The 19,974-nt window shown below is 53.0% G+C and overlaps 3 protein-coding genes and 2 pseudogenes across 3 annotated transcripts, besides 3 other annotated features; 3 read left to right on the top strand and 2 right to left on the bottom strand.

Moving 5' to 3' along the window:
* Window positions 1-19,974: part of a sequence feature (areas not merged during assembly with more than two copies in the genome that could not be assigned to a particular haplotype) that runs on past the window's edge.
* Tc00.1047053510715.150 (trans-sialidase, putative) lies at window positions 1,516-4,341 on the bottom strand (the record flags this gene model as incomplete). Its single annotated transcript, XM_809532.1, has 1 exon — window positions 1,516-4,341. One exon carries the CDS (start codon window positions 4,339-4,341, stop codon window positions 1,516-1,518), a length of 2,826 nt encoding a protein of 941 aa, XP_814625.1.
* Tc00.1047053510715.140 lies at window positions 5,526-6,611 on the bottom strand (annotated as a pseudogene).
* Tc00.1047053510715.120 (mucin TcMUCII, putative) lies at window positions 9,367-10,035 on the top strand (the record flags this gene model as incomplete). The annotated part of the gene is made up of 1 exon (XM_809531.1): window positions 9,367-10,035. The coding sequence occupies one exon, from the start codon at window positions 9,367-9,369 to the stop codon at window positions 10,033-10,035; it is 669 nt and encodes a 222-aa protein (XP_814624.1).
* Window positions 10,307-10,397: a sequence feature (A-rich).
* Window positions 10,462-10,493: a microsatellite.
* Tc00.1047053510715.100 lies at window positions 10,577-11,665 on the top strand (annotated as a pseudogene).
* Tc00.1047053510715.90 (trans-sialidase, putative) lies at window positions 12,932-15,619 on the top strand (the record flags this gene model as incomplete). Its single annotated transcript, XM_809530.1, has 1 exon — window positions 12,932-15,619. The coding sequence occupies one exon, from the start codon at window positions 12,932-12,934 to the stop codon at window positions 15,617-15,619; it is 2,688 nt and encodes an 895-aa protein (XP_814623.1).

Raw genomic sequence — 19,974 nt, 5'->3', positions numbered from 1 at the left:
GCAGGAGGAGAAGACATCCACCACCATCTCCCCCAGCTCATTCCCGCAGCCCCAGGGAAATGGCCAAAACCCGCGGCCACCACACAACGCACACGGAGCAAGCGAGCCCTCATCCATCCATCACGCGGCACAAAATTTCCTGCCATCCCGCCATCAATGGGGCACGGAGCCCAACTCAGCGCAGTCACACGCGGTGCATCACACCCGCAGGAAAATAGACTCGGGGTGCGCTCCCTCTCTCCCTCCTCCTCATGGCCACGGAAGAAGCAGCAGCCACACGCAACTGCCAGCATGCACTACAAAAGGTGCATTCAAATCCACCGCAATGTGCATCTTGTGTGTGTGGTTGTGTGTGCCTGCAGCAACACAAAGAAAAGAAGTGGAAAAGAGGGAGCAGAGTATGCGGAGGGACGCACAAAAATGTACAGCGGAGACGCATAACGGAAACAACAACAAGAAGACCGCTCAATCTCATGACTGCACCGCAGCCCAAGCAGCGGCAATTCACACAATATTTATTGAAAACAAAAAAACGTCCCCTTCGTCTTATGTAAACCCCATCACACAAAATAATTATAAATGAAAAGAAATCGTCCATTACTGCTCCACACAATTTAAAATAATAAGAAGATCGCCTGGCTGCCGTGTGGCCACACCAAGCTGTCTGTATATTTTGCCCGCGAAAGAAAATTAAAAAGATGGTTGCGTGTGCTTCGACCGTCCGACCCTCCACGTGTGTCCGCACATCGTTTATATTTCATGGGGTCATCCGCGTGTTGCTGCTCCCCTCAGCCCTCCCATCGGCGTGTGAGTGCGGCCCGCAGAGCACAGTCACTCGTGTGTGGGGACTGAGAGAAGCACGCAGACATGACGGCAGTCGCATCACCCCATCGGGAGAGTGAGCGCAGCAAAAGAAAAAGAAATCATCGGAGGGGAGAGAAATGCTCACGAGGCCGACACCGAAGGGTGCGCCACCGCATGAAATAAACACGCAAAGAAAAACAAATCCTTAAAGAAAAACACGGCGGCAGGGTGTGGCTGTGTGTGTGGCGCTGCGGGTGTCTGCCAGCCCTGGCCGCAAAGAAAACAAAACAAGAGGGAAGAAATATGTGTGCTCCGCCCCACAGGCCCTCGTCGCACACCCACACGTCACGGCTCCCTCAGCGCGCCGTTCGTCGCGGCCCCTCCTCATGCGTGCAGCAGGCGAGGCGCACAGGGCCGTCGTCATGAGCGTGTCGGTGGGTGTGCGAGTGGAGCAGTTGGGCGGGAAACACACGGCACCCCTCACAGGAAGAGTGCAGAAGAAACAATTAAAGAGGGAAGAGTAGAAAAGAAAAAACGTCCATAGTGATTGCCCCCAAAAGCAAAAAAAAGGTAAGAAATGGGGATATAAAAACGCACAGCAAGGCAAACAGAGAGAAAAGCAAATAAAAGTTATTAAAGAAAATAAATTAATTACCGTGTGTGTCGGTACTGGGGAGGTCGCAAGTGTCCCACGCGGCAGCCAGTCACTCCTCACAGAGCCGCAAACACCCACAGTCCCAACAGAAGGAGCAGCGACGGCAGTCCGCTCTCACGCACAGTGCCGGCGTCGCTGTTATTCCCCTGCGACACATTTCCAAGACTGCTGCTGAGTGCCGCAGCATTTACTTCCTTTTCCTGTGCATGGATTCCCTCTTTCTGCACATCCGTTCCTCCTCTTGTCTCCCCATCCTCACCAGAGTGCGCTCCCACCTCAGGTGTCACTGCAGTTCCTTCTGGCGCCATGATTTCAGCGGTAGGGGCATTTGTATCTGCTGTGGCGGAAGTGCCCACTGACGGTTGTTGTGTTCCATCTCCCTGCACCGTGTCTCCAGTTTCGGCATCCACCGTTTGAACTTCCTCGGACGAAGAATCAACATCCACATTTGGATTTCCTTCGGGAAATTTTCCCGACACTGACTGGTTTTCGGACTCTTTGGCTGCTGGGGAATTCGTGACACTGGACACCGCTGACGTGGATAAAACGCTACTCCTCGCATTTTCACTTGTCCTCAACGAGCCCTGTTCAGTCCGCTGTTGCCCGCCAAGACTAGACGGAGTTTCGGTTTCCAGCGTAACTTGTTTACTTACCACTGGTTGAGTACCCTCCTTCACTGTTTTTGTACCTCTTGCTTTTGGAATAGAAGGTTTTGTGTTAAGCGCATTAATCTCATCGTCATCCAACGGGCGGTTGTACAGCAGGACGTTCGTCACAGTCACAGAGACGTCTTGGACCTCTGAATCGGCTTTTGCACCTCCATCCCCTCCAATGTGGAAGTGGGAGATCCTTTTATCTTTCGCACTTTTCAAATCACATTGTGCATCCTCACCCACACGCTGACCATCAACGTACGAGGAGCCTTGGGTGCCGTTCCGTAACAAAATCACCACGTGGTGCGTTGCCTCCTTCTCCCAAGTGCTGCTGAGCTCCTTACGGTTTTCGCCACCGCACAGCAATTTCCACTTCCCTCCGCCGTTGTACGACAGTCCCAGGAGTACTGTATTATTATCATCAATCATCTTCATTCCCATCAAAGAAATGGGAGAACCCTCCTTCGGCTCACCGTCAATGGACACCGTCGCCACAAGAGTGAAGTTGTAGTTCGCAAAGTGGTACAGTTGATTCTCCCCCTGCTTGCCAACAGGCCACTCCGCCCACGCTCCCCGGAACTTCACACTGCCTTCATGCAATGTTGCCTTATTACCCCCATCATTATTCTTCACTGTGGCGTTCACCCCGAGGTACTCGTCCCTCCATGTTTCATTAGAGAAGTTGCCGGACAAAAAGCCAACCAGCCCGTCCGTAGGCATGGAAGCGCTGCAGTCACTTTCAGTTGAACGTTCCTCCTCCGCACTTGAGGTGCACAGCTTGGAGACAGTTTCGTCCACTTTCTTCCACGTCGCCAGCACAACCTTCACACGCTGCAGCTGCTCAGTCAGAAGCACAGACCAAAGACTGTGTGATGGTTTCCCATCGTCTTTCTTCTTCTCGTACAGTGCAATCAACTTCTCCTCCTTCTTATTATCTCCACTTCCAGCACTTTTGTACAACAGGGAGCTGGCGGCAGCGTCATCACCGGATACCGGTCCAATATCAACAATGTGCGTATTGTCCGTCAGCCAAAGATGGAGTTTTCCCTTTCGATTGCCTCCTGTATCAGCCTCCTTGGAATACACCGGCAGAGTGACGAGCATCACATTTCTCTTATCATCAACACCGCCAATCGTCGCTGTGATGAACCCGCTTCTAACGCCATTCGCTTCTTGGCCATGTTTGTTGCCCCACACGCGCGAGAGTGTCCCGAGCGCCTCCGTCCACGACTCCCCCTTGTCACCGGACTCGTACACCCTGCGGCGGCCATCATCACACGCAGTCATCATCATGAGTTTTTTGTCCTTCTCTCCCCACTCCACGACGGAGGGATCACTGCAGCCACCGTCAGACATCCCCTTCGACAGCTTCCAACCCTCATTGGCCGAAAAGTATATGAGCAACGAAACGGCTTTCTTCTTTCCCTCCTTTACACTCTTCATGCCTTCCACTGGGAACACAAGTTTATCGCCCTTCATCTCAAATCCCGATCCACCACTTCCAATCAGTCCTTCCAAGGATTGAAGTTCTTTGCCAAAAGCTGCCCGTGACAAATCCGTAGTCTCTTTCCAGTCAATTTGTTTGTTTGTTTCATCACCTACTTTCCCTTTCACCAGCAAAAGTCCAGAATCATCTGCTCCACCCTCCACAGAAACACCGGCTGCGGGTTTCCCGCTGTATTTTCCAACAAGCATGTAAATGTCTTTTCCATTCACAACTGTTGTTGGTCGGCTCACATCCACTTTCTTCTTCTCGCCTTTGGAAACGTCCTTCTCCAAAACTTTTGTCCCCTTTTTGGCATCCTTAGGAAATTCCTCCTTTGATTCTTTACCCTTATCCATCGTGAGTAGTTGGGATGCAATGCCAATAAAAGTGTGATCCTCAGCATCCTCTTTCCCGCACGTTGCCTCGGCAACGGCAAACACGTCACTCCCCACTTTCAAAAGGCCGGGAACACCCAACGATTCCACAGTTACACCATCCTCATCCTTGACGACTTTCCATTTAAACTTTGGAGCAGATGACTGCTCCTCAGCTTCCGCAGCTCCTCCAGCGGTGCAGCACATCATCACGACGAGGAGGAGCACCGCAGAGTAGAAGAGATGCCGCGACATGTCGGGCATCCGCGGCTCACTCTCTCTTCCTTCCCTCCTCCTCCCGCTGGATCCGGTCACGCGGCGACGGTTGTGTGTGCGGGGTGCCATCACTGCAGCAACACGTGAGAGCATATAAATATGTGTGTGTGTGGGCGGTGTGTGTGCTGTTGGTCCTTTCAGAGCCTTCGAATTTGACAGGAGCGATTAGCGCTTGTTTGCTTTCTTTTGTTTGTGTGAAAGAGAAGAAAAGAGGAAAAAGGAGTGAAACAGTGAGCACCGCCGCCCATCCACAGTGAGTGGCACCATCATCCCCACCGCAGTCACTTCCAACTACAACAACAATAGCGCCTGCACACAAACACACGGAATGAGAAGGAAGAACAGTGCACCGGGAACACACCGCAACCGCCACCAGCAGTAAAAGTCACAGCGGGTGCCTCTGCCACGCGTCAGCACACACGGAGCAACGCCCACACGCACTGCCGCCAGTCGTTTTACTGTTGTCTCCCCGCACCATCCATCGCACATCGTCCCGCACAGCCGGAGAATCCCCCGTCGCTGTATGAACAGCGGGAGAAACACGTCGGCACGTGCAGCTGCCAGGAGTGAATCCATACGCATATCTCCCAGGCACCCTTAATGCCACATCACATCAGTCAACTGCTACACGTCGCCAACACCACAACCGCAGCAAGTCCAAGGGACGCACGGCGAGCTCACACCCTCCATCCCCGCAAGAGCCGCCACAGCCAAATTGTGTGAAAAATGGCATGTGAATTTGTGTGTGTGTTTGGCAGCCCCTATACATGCAGAGCAGATGTGCGGCACAAGAGAGTCTGAAGAAAGCAACGGCAGAGAGAGGCAGATAGCACACACGCAAATTAATCATATCATCACACACACACACACACGCAGCCGCGGAATGGGTGCACTCAACCACAAAATCAAAAAGGAAAACAAAACAAAAAGCCGAAGCGTGGGACGACCAGCGCACACACACTCTCATTACTCCCGTAAAGCAAAACACACACAGAGGGAGAGAGAGAGAGGTCGCCCACTCAATGCAATAAAAACAAAACAGAAACAGTTACGGTGCTCCGCCCATGCAGCCGGGCAGGACGGCAGCGGTGCGTGTCGTGCAGAAGAGAGCACCAACGGGCCTGCATGGGTGTGCATGCATATATACAATGGGCACATTATTGTGTGTGCCTCGTGGGGTGAGGTGGGGGCGAGGGTCCATGCAAGGGAACACACACACACAGAGAGAGAAGGAAGAGTGTGTGTGCGGGCGGTGCATGGCTCTCTCACACTCACTCTCACGCGGCCACCACCGCAGCAGCAGCCGCACACGCAACAAGAAGAAGCAGAAGAGGGGAGGTGGTGTGGGAGGCTGCGGTGCTGCTGTCACTGTCGCCAGTCGTCGTCGTGTTATTTCTCTTGGTGATGGTGACATTTTCTGTTGAGGTTTCTTCTCCTGCCTGAAGTTCCGTTTCTGTTGGTGATGGTTCTGCGGATGATGCTCGTGGGGTTGTTTGTGTTACTGGTGGGTTGCTGGTAGTAGAAGATAGGCTTTTAGTGGCTTTCAGACCGACGTCTCCCTTCTTTTTCTCCTTTTCAACTGCATCCCCACTATCATCTGGACTTTCTGCGGCTTCTTCTGAAGTAGAGGAGCCCTGTTTTGCTTTGGATTCTGATCTCTCCTTTGGCTGCTCGTTGGGCAATGCGGTTCCAAGAGACATTGTTTCCGACCGTAGACCCTTTTCTGAAGGTTGCGTGCTCTGAACAAATGGGGCATCGAGGGCAGAGGATGATGAAATGCCAGCCGTAGAAAGAGGAGAAACTGAAGAGTCACCTCGAGAACTGTCACTGTGTCGAGTTCCATCAGATTCTGGTGATTGTGGCGGTCTTATTGCTTGGCCCGCCTGTCCTGCATGTTCTGCTGGATCTTCACTGGTCAACATTTTGTCTGCTGGTGTTGGAGATGGGTTCCTTTCGTTTTCTTTTGGGCCATCGCGTTCCTGCGTTCCTTCTGAATGATCTTTTGGTTGCTCTTCTCCATCACTTCATGTTTCTTCATCTTACGCTTTCTTTGCTTCTACTTTTTCTTCTTTTCCTGCCGCTCCACCATTATCTCTTAGTGATTGTTTGACAGATTCTTTTTGAGGGCTGACCTTCGTTATGTCTTGCGCATCTGACGGTTCTTCTGAGGTGTTCAACACTCCACCGACTGGAATTCGTACATCCGGTTCTACTTCACGTCCACCCTTAGATACAGACTGTGAAACCCTCGATGGTTCACCTTGTAGCTCAGTGACATCATCACCCTCCGCCTCCACCGCAGCAACGCACCACAGCACGCAGAGGGCACACACCAGCAGCACACGGCCAGTCATCATCGCCATCACTCCTGTCACTTGCGTGTAGCCTTCAGCACAAACTAACTACACGTCAACGCAGAGTGAAAGCAAAAGGAGAGAGACAAGTCACACACAGTCACCACACAGTCACAAATGGCAATGCACGCACCATGAGGCAGTTGGAATCAGTAAGAAGGAAAAAAAAACACACAGCCCTGCAAACCAGAAGTTAAAAATGCAGTAAAAAAAGAACAACAACAGATTTGAGAGTCCGGTATGACTCCCAAAAAGTAAAAAAAAGAAGAATCAGGCACAAATTTTATTGTATTTGCCAAGAAGCAAAATGTAAAAGACCACTGGTTTGTGTATACGTAATGCATGGACTGAATAAAGCAAAAAAAAAATATCGTGCTTTTCCGTGAGCCCACACAACATCCCTCACATTTCATGCGGCTCCCAGCCTGTCTCTCCAATCCTCCTCTCGTGCAGTCCGTGGGACGCACAGCAATGACGCCGGCACCGCGTGTGGGCAACAAAAAAGCAAACAAGAGAAACAAATAATACATGACAAAGTACAGCAAACGAGCATTGGGGGAAAACACAGGGATGCTGATTATTCCAATAGGGCAAAGGCAGCAAAAATAAACAAATAAAAGAAAATAAAAAAGCTTAAATTATTGACAAAACTCAGTGGGTAATGCTGGCAAGCTGCACAGTTATTGTTCCACGAAAGGCCGCAATTCCACCCTCCCTCACACCTCAGCAGAGTGCCACAGTACCTGGCAGCCCCAGAATCAGAAGCAACTACACCTGAGACACACACCCATGCACGGTGCTGTCACCAATTTCAGCCATGGTCAACAAATCCGTGAAATGCCCGTGCTCACAAAAAACATTGCTCACAAGTGATGCTGCGTCGTGCTCCGATGGGATCTCTAGTTTCCCAGACGTTGTGCGCAAATAATCCTGTGCGGCATCACCGCCACCCGACACGTTATCACTCGTTCAACAATTGCTAGGGCTGTGCTGGGCTCAGGCGTGGCTGTTGTACCATCCAAGGGCATTAGATCACTGTTGCTGAGTGAATCGGGGTCGCTGTCCGTGGTCACGGCAGTGCGGGCATACGTGTCCTATTAGTGCTCAACATGTTGTTAGTCGCTGGCAAGTGTGTTGGCGGTGGACGGTTTGTCGTCTCTCGCTGAGCATGCCTCTGGATCCGCTGCGCCGCCACTTTACTCCCCGGACAGCCGCGCTCCTTGTGGGGTTTCACCGCGCAGCTGCCGGCAGCTTCGTATGCACCTGCCGAGCGGAGTGCCCTGCCACTGAGCTTGGCCACAGACAGTTCCTAGTTCCCCGCCTGGCAGCAGCATCCCAATCGCCCACACGAGTTCCTGTCGCCACAGACTCCCTTCGGCGATGGAGTCGCTCCGCCTTGGCTCGCTGGCGGCGCACGATGCCGTCACCGAGGAGAGTTGCACCGTGCCGCTTTCACTGGTGGATCGAGTTCGCACTGTTGGCTTCAAATGCTCACCATGACACTGCGGTATCCCACGCAACGTGACAGCGGACGCTGACGCCGTCATGGCACGATCTCTCCCGCAGGACTGCGTCACTGCCTGGCACGTGGGCTTCCTCACTGCAGTCGGGTGACCGTACTGGAAGGATGCCCAGAAGAAAAGAAGGCGCGTACACCGCATGAGAGGCGCCTGTCGGTGCGGCAGGGACTCTATTCCTGATGCTGACCCGGACATCGTGCCCCGAGTGGCGGCACTGCGCACAGGCGCGACGCGATTCCCGCCCACTCCTCGACATGCCTGCGCGTGCCCTCCGTATCACAAATAACCCTCTGTGTTGGTGGTGCCGTCCCTCCCTCACTGCGGTGACCGGCCCGCCGCTGCCTCCGCCAGAACCTCTTCCCGACGTGAGCGCCGCCACTCCTTGCCGACCGGCGAGCGGCGGATTGAGGTTCTTCTGCCCAACCTGCCGCATAGTCTGCGCTCGTCCGTCCACAGTATGAGGGCACATGCCCGACGTGCTCGGCCTGGCGTTCCGATAGTTTGAGAAGGCCTCGGATGCGGATGCCACAATGGCGCCAGCGTCTTCTTAACAGGCGCCTCGCGCACAGGTCGCCACAGAAAGTGCCAAGCACGCCAGCAGGCAAGACACGCAGGAAGCACAACCGCGGACACTCGAGACGGACCACGAGAGAATTCGCTTCATCCACTGCAGAAATGCCCCGTCGTTGGTAATATGGACTGCGAGTGTTTGGGGGTGTCCCAGCCCGCACGACGGCACGTTTCGGACGGAATGCTTGCCACTTTTGTACGGACGGCCCTTGCGCTACTCACTCGTCATTGTAACAGCATACAGCAAAAACAGGATAACAGGTTGCTTTGCGATGAATATTGGCTGCAATTCCCGTGGACCAACAATTTACGTGGTGTGCGGGGATCATTCTTTTTTTAATTGCCACTTTGCTTTTGTGCTGCTGTGCGCGCTGCACCTCCTCTTGTGTGTGTGCGTACCCTCCGTGAGGGGTGCCGACACGACGGACCGCTCTCGCCGTATGTGCATGCGGTGGAGCCTTGTGTGCCGCTCCTGTTTGCTTCTCCCTCCTGCATCTGTGTGTTGTTGTTGCGACAGGGCTGTGCGTGTGTGTGCCTGTTGCCGTGGATTGGAATGTGTGTGTGCGTGGTGTGCCCTCTGTGTGTGTGTCTGCCGCACCTCTCGTCTCCCCTGTTGCTCTCCATGCCCCTCACTGTGCAGATCAGCTCCACACCACTGAACGACCACACTCACGATGATGACGACGTGCCGTCTGCTGTGCGCCCTGTTGGTGCTTGCCCTGTGCTGCTGCCCGTCCGTGTGTGCGTCAGACACGGAGACGATTCAAGAGTTAAATAAGGCTGAAGAAGGCCCCGGTCCAGGGGAAATTAAGACAGTGAAACCAGTTGGGGAGGTGGGTCACCCACGGCCGTCAAGTGAGCGGTCCGATACGGAGGATGGAATATCTGGTGGAAAGGGTCCGGGTTTGACAGCTCCACGACCGAAACTAAGTAACGCGATCGATAAGGTGCGCGAGAAAGGTACGGACAGTGATACAGGACTAAAAAGTCTCAGCGATATTTCCGCAGAAAAAACACATGAAGAAACCGAAGGTCGTACCAAGACGACGACTACAAAAAAGTCACCGGAGGATGACAAGAAGTCTAAGCCTGAAGCCAATGCAAATGCCACCAGTCCAATACCCTCTGAACCAGTGATTAAGCCGTCTGACGCTTCTGCTCACACAACCACGACCACTACAACACAGGCACCAATTACTACGACTACAGAGGCGCCAACCACGACGACCACCCGCGCACCGTCGCGTCTTCGAGAAATGGACGGCAGCCTCAGCAGTTCTGCGTGGTTGTGTGCCCCGCTGCAGCTCGCCGTATCCGCGCTGGTGTACACCACTGTTGGCTGAAGAATTGTGTGCGGGCTGTGCGTGCCAGCACTCAACCACGAGTATTTGTGCGCTTCTACTGTGGTCCGATGTAATAAATAAGAGAAAGTAATTATGATGATTGTGTTTTGCCTCATTTGTTTACACTGCCCTGCTGTGTGCTCCGCGTTGTTCCTTGTATTCGTCACGTTGAATGCATCCCGGACACACTCACATGCACGACAGGCATACATCTGTTTGCGTAGATGTATTTTTGTGCTTGTGCATGCGCACTGGAGCCATTTGGGTGAAATTTTTGTTCTGTATGTTTTTACTTTTTTTCTTATTGCTAATTTTTTACTTTGGTTTTGTTTTTAATTGCTTTTGTGTTTCTTTTTGTTATTAAATTATTACGGGGCGTTGTGCGTTTTCTGACTTTTATTGGTTTAATGTTTCTCATGAAATGCGTGCTGCTGCTGCTGCTGTTGTTGTTGTCACTGTGCCGTGTCTTTTCTTTTTGCTTTCACTCTGCGTTGACGTGTAGTTAGTTTGTGCTGAAGGCTACACGCAAGTGACAGGAGTGATGGCGATGATGACTGGCCGTGTGCTGCTGGTGTGTGCCCTCTGCGTGCTGTGGTGCGTTGCTGCGGTGGAGGCGGAGGGTGATGATGTCACTGAGCTACAAGGTGAACCATCGAGGGTTTCACAGTCTGTATCTAAGGGTGGACGTGAAGTAGAACCGGATGTACGAATTCCAGTCGGTGGAGTGTTGAACACCTCAGAAGAACCGTCAGATGCGCAAGACATAACGAAGGTCAGCCCTCAAAAAGAATCTGTCAAACAATCACTAAGAGATAATGGTGGAGCGGCAGGAAAAGAAGAAAAAGTAGAAGCAAAGAAAGCGTAAGATGAAGAAACATGAAGTGATGGAGAAGAGCAACCAAAAGATCATTCAGAAGGAACGCAGGAACGCGATGGCCCAAAAGAAAACGAAAGGAACCCATCTCCAACACCAGCAGACAAAATGTTGACCAGTGAAGATCCAGCAGAACATGCAGGACAGGCGGGCCAAGCAATAAGACCGCCACAATCACCAGAATCTGATGGAACTCGACCCAGTGACAGTTCTCGAGGTGACTCTTCAGTTTCTCCTCTTTCTACGGCTGGCATTTCATCATCCTCTGCCCTCGATGCCCCATTTGTTCAGAGCACGCAACCTTCAGAAAAGGGTCTACGGTCGGAAACAATGTCTCTTGGAACCGCATTGCCCAACGAGCAGCCAAAGGAGAGATCAGAATCCAAAGCAAAACAGGGCTCCTCTACTTCAGAAGAAGCCGCAGAAAGTCCAGATGATAGTGGGGATGCAGTTGAAAAGGAGAAAAAGAAGGGAGACGTCGGTCTGAAAGCCACTAAAAGCCTATCTTCTACTACCAGCAACCCACCAGTAACACAAACAACCCCACGAGCATCATCCGCAGAACCATCACCCACAACAACGGAACTTCAGGCAGGAGAAGAAACCTCAACAGAAAATGTCACCATCACCAAGAGAAATAACACGACGACGACTGGCGACAGTGACGGCAGCACCGCGGTCTCCCACACCACCTCCCCTCTTTTGCTTCTTCTTCTTGTTTTTGCGTGTGCGGCTGCTGCTGCGGTGGCCGCGTGAGAGTGAGGGAGAGAGAGCCGTGCACCGCCCGCACACACACGCGTCCTTCTCTCTCTGTGTGTGTGTCCCCTTGCATGGACTCTCGCCCTCACCTCACCCCACGAGGCACACACATAATGTGTCCATTGTATATGTGCATGCACACCCATGCAGGCCGTTGGTGCTCTCTTTTGCACCACATGCACCGCTGCCGTCCTGCCTGGCTGCATGGGCGGAGCACCGTAACTGTTTCTGTTTTGTTTTTATTGCATTGAGTGGGCGACCTCTCTCTCTCTCCCTCTGTGTGTGTTTTGCTTTACGGGAGTAATGAGTGTGTGTGCGCTGGTCGTCCCACGCTTCGGCTTTTTGTTTTGTTTTTCATTGTCTTGTGGTTGAGAGCACCCATTCCGCGGCTGCGTGTGTGTGTGTGATGATATGAGTAATTTGCGTGTGTGCTATCTGCCTCTTTCTACCGTTGCTTTCTTCAGACTCTCTTGTGCCGCACAGCTGCTCTGTAAGTATATCCACTGACAAACACACATGCACACACACGCCATTACGCATACTCTGTAGAGCGGCGTGATTGCTGAGAACGCACGCAGAGGATTCTGGTTGCGAAGTCCCTTGCGAGGGAGGGGAGGACGGGAGCCTGCGATTTACTTTTTGACACGTTGCAGGCGTGCAGTCGATTGGGTGGTGTGGCTTAAGGTGCCTGGGACAAGTGTGGATTGCTTCTCGTCCAGCTGCTGCACGTGCCAATGTGTACCTCATATGCTGTGTATACTTTGGTCAGGGATTCTTCGCCTGTGTGGGTGATTTGCGCTGGCGGATGCGCTGGAAGGGTGAACAGTAAAATGACTGGCGGGAGCGCGTGGGCTTTGCGAAGGACGGTTGTTGTCTTTTGCATTCTCCCGGTTGTTTTGTTTGTGTTGGCGTTGCTCGGTGTGTGCTGACGCGTGAATAATGACATACCCGCCGTGGCTCCTGCTGCTGTTGGCGGCAGTCGCTGTGTGTTCCCGGTGCACTGTTCTCCCGTCTTCTCGTTCCGTGTGTCTGTGTGCGTGAGTTGTTGTTATTGGGAGTGACTGCGGTGGAGATGATGGTGCCACCCACTGTGGAGTGGTGGCGGTGTTCACTGTTTAACCTCTTTTTTGTTGCCTGTTTTTCTTTATTTCTCTATTTCTCAATCACACATGAAGAAAGCAAACAAGCGCTAATCGCTACCGTGAAATTCGAAGGCACTGAAAGGACTAACAGCACACATACCGCCCACACACACATATTTATATGCTCTCACGTGTTGCTGCAGTGAAGGCACCCCGCACACACAACCGTCGCCGCGTGACCGGATCCAGCGGAAGGAGGAGGGAAGGAGGAGAGAGTGAGCCGCAGAGGCCCAACATGTCCCGGCGTGTGTTTACTTCCGTGCTTCTGCTTCTCTTCGTCGTGATGATGTGCTGCGGCACTGGAGCTGCAACCGCTGATGTGGGGGCGGCAGAAGCTAAGGGATTTTCACCGGAGAAACCGTTTCATTGGAGGGATGTGAAAAAAGATGGGGGAACAGTGAGTTCTTTACGTGCTCCAGTTCTTGTTGAGGTGAATGGCGGTGTGTTTGCCGTTGTTGAAGCGCAGTGCAAGAAGGGTGAAAAAAGATTTACTGGGATTGCCTCGAAGCTCCTGACGTTGACCGACGAAACATTAAAAGAGGATTTGGATGCAACTCAATTGAAGACACAATTACTGGTGGAATGCTCTTCCGACGATGTGAAACCCGGCTGCCGTGTGGCGGTTCAGGAATCTGGTTCTCCAAACGAGCAGATAGTAGATGTGGGCCGACCAACAACAGTTGTTGAGGGAAACGATATTTACATGCTTGTTGGAAAACACAGCCATGAAAATCTCGCTGAATGTAAGGCCACGAGCGAGAAGTTCAAATCGGGAATGTTGCTGGTGAAGGGTGAGGTCAGTGGTGAAGGCGGTAACAAACAAATCCATTGGAACGATACTCACGGTGTACCGTGCACTCTAGGCGACCACCAAAACTCCTTGAAGCGGCTGATCGGCGGTGGTGGATCGGGTCTTAAGATGAAGGACGATACGATTTTGTTTCCAGTGGAAGGCACGAAAAAGGAAGGTGACGCAGAAGAGGATGGAAAGACCGTTTCGCTGATCATATACTCCTCGAGTACTTCTGAGAGTTGGAAGCTATCAAACGAGGTTCCTGCCGATGGCTGCAGTGATCCCTCGGTCGTGGAGTGGGAGAAGGACAAAAAACTCATGATGATGACTGCGTTTGGTGATGGCCGCCGCAGGGTGTACGAGTCCGGTGACAAGGGGGAATCGTGGACGGAGGCGCTCGGGACACTCTCGCGCGTGTGGGGCAACAAACATGGCGAAAAAGCGAAGGGCGTTAGAAGCGGGTTCATCACGGCGAAGATTGACGGTGTTGATGATAAGAGAAATGTGATGCTCGTCACTCTGCCGGTGTATTCCAAGGAGGCTGATACAGGAGGCGCTCAAAAGGGAAAACTCCATCTTTGGCTGACGGACAATACGCACATTGTTGATATTGGACCGGTATCCGGAGAAGGAGACGAGGAGGACGTTGCCGCCAGCTCCCTGTTGTACAGAAGTGGTAAAGATGGTAAAAATAAGCAGGAGTTGATTGCACTGTACGAGAAGAAAGGCGATGAGAAAGAAACATCAACCGGTATGGTCTCTGTGCTTCTGACTGCGCAGCTGGAGCGGGTGAAGGAGGTGCTGACGACATGGAATGAAGTGGACAAACGTGTTTCCCAGCTGTGCCCTTCAGAGAGTGATGTGGAGACTATCTCACCTGGCAATGCCTGCAGCCCTACTGTTAAGATCACGGATGGGCTGGTTGGCTTTTTGTCCGGCAACTTGTCTGATGGCACATGGAAAGACGAGTACCTCGGGGTGAACGCCACAGTGAAGGGGAATGATGGGGGTAATAAGGCAACATTGCATGCCAGCGGAGTGAAGTTCCAGGGAGCGTGGGCGGAGTGGCCCGTTGGCAAGCAGGGGGAGAATCAGCTGTACCACTTTGCGAACTACAACTTCACTCTTGTGGCGACGGTGTCCATCCACGGTGAGCCGAGGGGAGATACCTCCATTCCTTTGATGGGTGCGAAGATGAATGACAGCGGGAAGACTGTGCTCCTGGGACTGTCGTACAACGGCGGAGGTAAGTGGGAGTTGTCTTGCGGTGGCGGAAAGACCGAGGAGCACAGCAGCGATTGGGAGACAGAGAAATCAGAGCACGTGGTAATTTTGTTACGGAACGGCAACCAGAGCTCTGCGTACGTCGATGGAAAGCTCGTGGGGAGTGCAGAATGTGAATGTGAAAACACGAAGGATAAGGAGATCTCACACTTCTACATTGGAGGGGATGGAGGCAGCGCAGAGGGCCAAGAAGGCGAGTCTGTGACTGTGACGAACGTCCTGCTGTACAACCGTCCGTGGACTGAAGAGGAGGTTGGCGCCCTCAACCCGAATAAAGTCCCCATTACGTCTCCGGTAACCGAAAATATGCCGGATACCATGTTGCAGTCTTCTGCGAAACCACAGCCGTCGGAACAGGAAACGTTGACGACGAATATTGGTGGTGTCGGTGGCGTTTTATCCAGAGCAGCTTCCACTGCTACGACTCCCTCGTCTGATTTTGCCCAAGAGGCGGCAACAAGGAGTGGAGATACGATGCTGGGAAATGGATCACCCCAAACTCCTGAGGTGGGCGTGAGCTCTGGTGCGAATGAGGAGACGACGGAAGGGAGGGATGGGCAGAAAGAGGGAATCCATGCACAGCACGGCGAAGTAAATGCCACGGCACTCAGCAGAAGTCTCGGAAATGTGTCGCAGGGAAATAACAGCGATGCCGGCACTGTGCGTGGGAGCGGACTGCTGCCATCGCTGCTTCTTCTGCTGTTGGGACTGTGGGTGTTTGCGGCTCTGTGAGGAGTGACTGGCTGCCGCGTGGGACAATTGCGGCCTCCCATGCACCGACACACACGGTAATTAATTTATTTTCTTTAATAACTTTTTTTAACTTTTTCGCTGTTTGCTTTGCTGTGCGTTTTTATATCCCCATTTCTTTTTTTTTTTTTTTTTGCTTTTGGGGCAATCACTATGGACGTTTTTTCTTTTCTACTCTTCCCTCTTTAATTGTTTGTTGCTGCACTCTTCCTGTGAGGGGTGCCGTGTGCTTCCCGCCCAACTGCTCCACTCGCACACCCACCGACACGCTCACGACGACGGCCCTGTGCGCCTCGCCTGCTGCACGCATGAGGAGGGGCCGCGACGAACGGCGCGCTGAGGGAGCCGTGACGTGTGGGTGTGCGACGAGGGCCTGTGGGGCGGAGCACACATTTCTTCCCTCTTGTTTTGTTTTCTTTGCGGCCAGGGCTGGCAGACACCCGCAGTGCCACACACACAGCCACACCCTGCCGCCGTGTTTTTCTTTAAGGATTTGTTTTGCTTTGCGTGTTTATTTCATGCGGTGGCGCACCCTTCGGTGTCGGCCTCGTGAGCATTTCTCTCCCCTCCGATGATTTCTTTTTCTTTTGCTGCGCTCACTCTCCCGATGGGGTGATGCGACTCCCGTCGTGTCTGCGTGCTTCTCTCAGTCCCCACACACACGAGTGACTGTGCTCTGCGGGCCGCACTCACACGCCGATGAGAGGGCTGAGGGGAGCAGCAACGCGCCGATGACCCCATGAAATATAAACGATGTGCGGACACACGGAGGGTCAGACGGTCGAAGCACACGCAACCATCTTTTTAATTTACTTTTGCGGGCAAAATACATACAGACAGTTTGTTGTGGCTACATGGCTGCCAGGCGATTTTTTTCTTATTTTAAATTTGTGTGGAGCAGTAATGGACGATTTCTTTTCATTTATAATTATTTTGTGTGATGGGGTTTACATAAGACGAAGGGGACGTTTTTTGTTTTCAATAAATATTGTGTGAATGGCCGCTGCTTGGGCTGCAGTGCAGTCATGAGATTGAGCGGTCTTCTTGTTGTTGTTTCCGTTATGCGTCTCCGCTGTACATTTTTGTGCGTCCCTCCACATACTCTGCTCCCTCTTTTCCACGTCTTTGCTTTGTGTTGCTGCAGGCACACACAACCACACACACACAAGATGCACATTGCAGTGGATATGAATGCACCTTTTGTAGTGCATGCTGGCAGTTGCGTGTGGCGGCTGTTGTCTTCTTCCGTGGCCATGAGGAGGAGGGGATGAAGGAGCGCACACCCCGAGTCTATTTTACTGCGGGTGTGATGCACCGCGTGTGACTGCGCTGAGTTGGGCTCCGTGTCCCATTGGTGGCGGGATGGCAGGAAATTTTGTGCCGCGTGATGGATGGATGAGGGTTCGCTTGCTCCGTGTGCGTTGTGTGGTGGCCGCGGGGTTTTTGCCATTTCCCTGGGGCTGCGGGAATGAGCTGGGGGAGATGGTGGTGGATGTCTTCTCCTCCTGCATGGTGGGTGGCTGCTGGCGTTGTGTGCCCTCCTTGCGTGGATGCCGTCTCGTGGTGTGTGAACTGTGCGGCTGGGCCTGCTGCCTTCTCCTCATGTTGTCTGCTTTCTCTCGCTGTATCCGCTGTGCTCCGTCCCTCTCCCTCTCGTTTCATTCTTTTCCTTTCTGGCTCACCGATCGGCTGACTGACACCAGCGACTCCACTACGGGCGATGGTGACTGCGATGGTGACGGTGCGTCGCCGTGCTGGTCCTTGCGCTCTTGTGCTGCTGCTGCACGTCCGTGTGTGTGACGGCTGCCGGGAGTCCTGGAGATGTATCTGGTGATGCGGATGCGGTGGTTGTGCCGGTGGATGTGTCGTGTGCTCCGAGTGACGGCAGCCTGAGCTATCGCGTGTGTGTGGGCGTGGAAGAAGTGTTTTGCTGTCGCTCGTGAGGCTCAGTATGAGAATTACACTTTCAGTGGCTTTGATGTGCGCATGCATGGCAGGGATGGTGAACTGGGTGCTGTGTGCCATGTGGTCAATGCGGTGCACACATGTAGCAACTGTGCTGCCAGCTGTACAACGAAAGAGGAAGGGGTCACCGTTGCCTTCACGATGAATGTGACGACAAATAAATGCGCCGGCCCTTATGAATTGTGGTGACGTCAATTTTCCCGATGGAACCATCCATCCGCCTGCATGGAGCAGCGATGCTGACCGGACGGGCATCTGTCAGTTGCCTTCACCCCGTGAAGGGAAGGATGACACAAAATCTGGTGGGACAACTGCGCCGCAATTGAATGCTGAGCCGTCACGTCAACACGAGGATTGGCGACAGTCTGCGGCGGCTGACGGACCCAACACCGTTGATCGGAGTCCCGCATCTAACACGGCGAACAACACGTCCGAGGCGAGGCCTGAGTTTGCCAGCAATCCGAGCGAAGTGATGTTCCCGAATGCATCCGGGATCATGTCTGTCACTTGTGGCGGCAGGGAGCACTTTGCTGCGGATAACACATACGAGGTGAGTGAGAACAACGCCACCGGACACAAATCTCCTTTGTTCATAAAATGGCTTTGCAGGCAGTGGATTTGTTGCTGAGGGTGATGCGGGCGGAGTGAGTCAACGCAATGCCTCTGGACACGATAACAAACCCCCAATTGCGAGTATTCACCGCGCAGTATTCCGGCAGCGGTGTGGGTCTACACGACTGCTTTGTCCTGCTCAACGACGCGAAATTGACACTGCGAGAGTTAACTGTTGACGGCACTGTGCGTGTGTGCGTGTATTGGGCGTTGCTGCTTCTTCTGGGATTGTGTGGAGTTGCGGCTCCTCACGGAGAACATGTGCCGCTTTCCCTGCGTGTGTTACTTTTTTAATTATTTTTTTACTGTTGGTTTTGTTTTTGTGTTGCTTTTCCGGAATGATAAGAACCCCTATTTATTTAATGGTCGGTTGCTGCACACCGTCATGGGTGACGTGTTTCTCCTCTTGTTTTTTGTTGTTGCCCACCCGCGGTGCCGGCCTCATTGCTGTGCGTCCCACGGACTGCACGAAAGGAGGAGCGGAGGAACAGGCCGGATGCCGCAATGAAGTGTGAAGAGTGTTTTGTTTGGGATTGTGGAAGAGTACGATCTTTTTTTTTCTTACTTTCCGTTTCTTGTGCGCAGGCAATATGTATGCACCCGGTCGTTTTTATTGCGTTGCATGGCACATGAAATAAAATTACGACCTAATCTATTTTCCTAATTGTTTCTTTTGAGGGTCATGCCGGACTCTCACCTTTCCCTTTTCTTTGGTAACTCACTGCGGCTTGTTTCTGTAGTTACCGTATCTGCTGTCACTGTGTGTCTACTTGTCCCGTTGACTGTACCTCTGCTGACTGTGCAGTTGGCATGCCCTTGTTTCTTTTTTTCTCTTCTTTCCTGCTGGAGGCATCGATTTTCCGTGACGACGATTATTTGTGCTCTCCATTGCGATGGCAGGAGGGTGACTGGGGGCGGCCTGCTGAGTGCACATGGAGGGAGCGGACTGTGTGCGCCGTGTCTCACTGTGAGTGTGGGACGCCAATGCGCCGGGGAAGAGAGAAGTGAAGAACTGCGGTATGTACTTGTATGTGCCCGTCCCTCTTGTTGCCGCCGTGTGTGTGCTGTGCGCATGGCTCTATCCTGCGGTGCGACGCCGATGGCGCTGCTTTTTGCTGCCCTCGTTGTGCGTTGTGCAGCGGGCTTCCCTTTCCCATGACACCGCCCTTATGTACGGGACAGTGAAGGGAGTGGAGATTTGTGAGGGAGTGAGGGTGGCCGTTGTTTCCGTACATTTGGATCTTCAGACACGTGGCACTACTCGGCCGCCTCTCGCAGTTCCCAGGCCGTGGATCGAGATGTTGTGAGGGTCTGCTCCAAGCAGAAGGACGAGAACAAGATGCAGTGCATGACGGCCAACCTGATCCGCGTGTGGTTGCAGCGCATGGAGCACGTGCGCCAGTACGCGTTGGGCGTTGCGCTCATGATTGTGGAGGAGGGGCGGCACGACGTTGCGGCGCAGCGGGATCGCATGACGGACTGCCTGTGCTGTGAGGGGCGCGTGTTGGAGTGAGCGTGGCGTGCCTGTGAGGGACTGAGGAGAGAGGGAATAACAGTAGTGGTGACTGTGGGAGTGTGAGGAACGGTGCACGGGCGAGGAGCGCCCTCTTTTGATTTTTGATTGTTGTTGAACCGCGCCCACCCAATTGTTGCTGTGGTGTTGTGTGACTCTCGTTGCTGGATGGTACGGCGCGTGGCTGTGTGACTTTTCTCTCCTTTTGCTTTCACTCTGCGTTGACGGGTGTTAGTTTGTGCTGAAG

This window comes from Trypanosoma cruzi, genomic scaffold, assembly GCF_000209065.1.
Source record: "Trypanosoma cruzi strain CL Brener 1047053516815 genomic scaffold, whole genome shotgun sequence".
NCBI classification, from domain to species: Eukaryota; Euglenozoa; class Kinetoplastea; order Trypanosomatida; family Trypanosomatidae; genus Trypanosoma; species Trypanosoma cruzi.
This window is presented reverse-complemented; position numbering and strand designations above follow the sequence as displayed.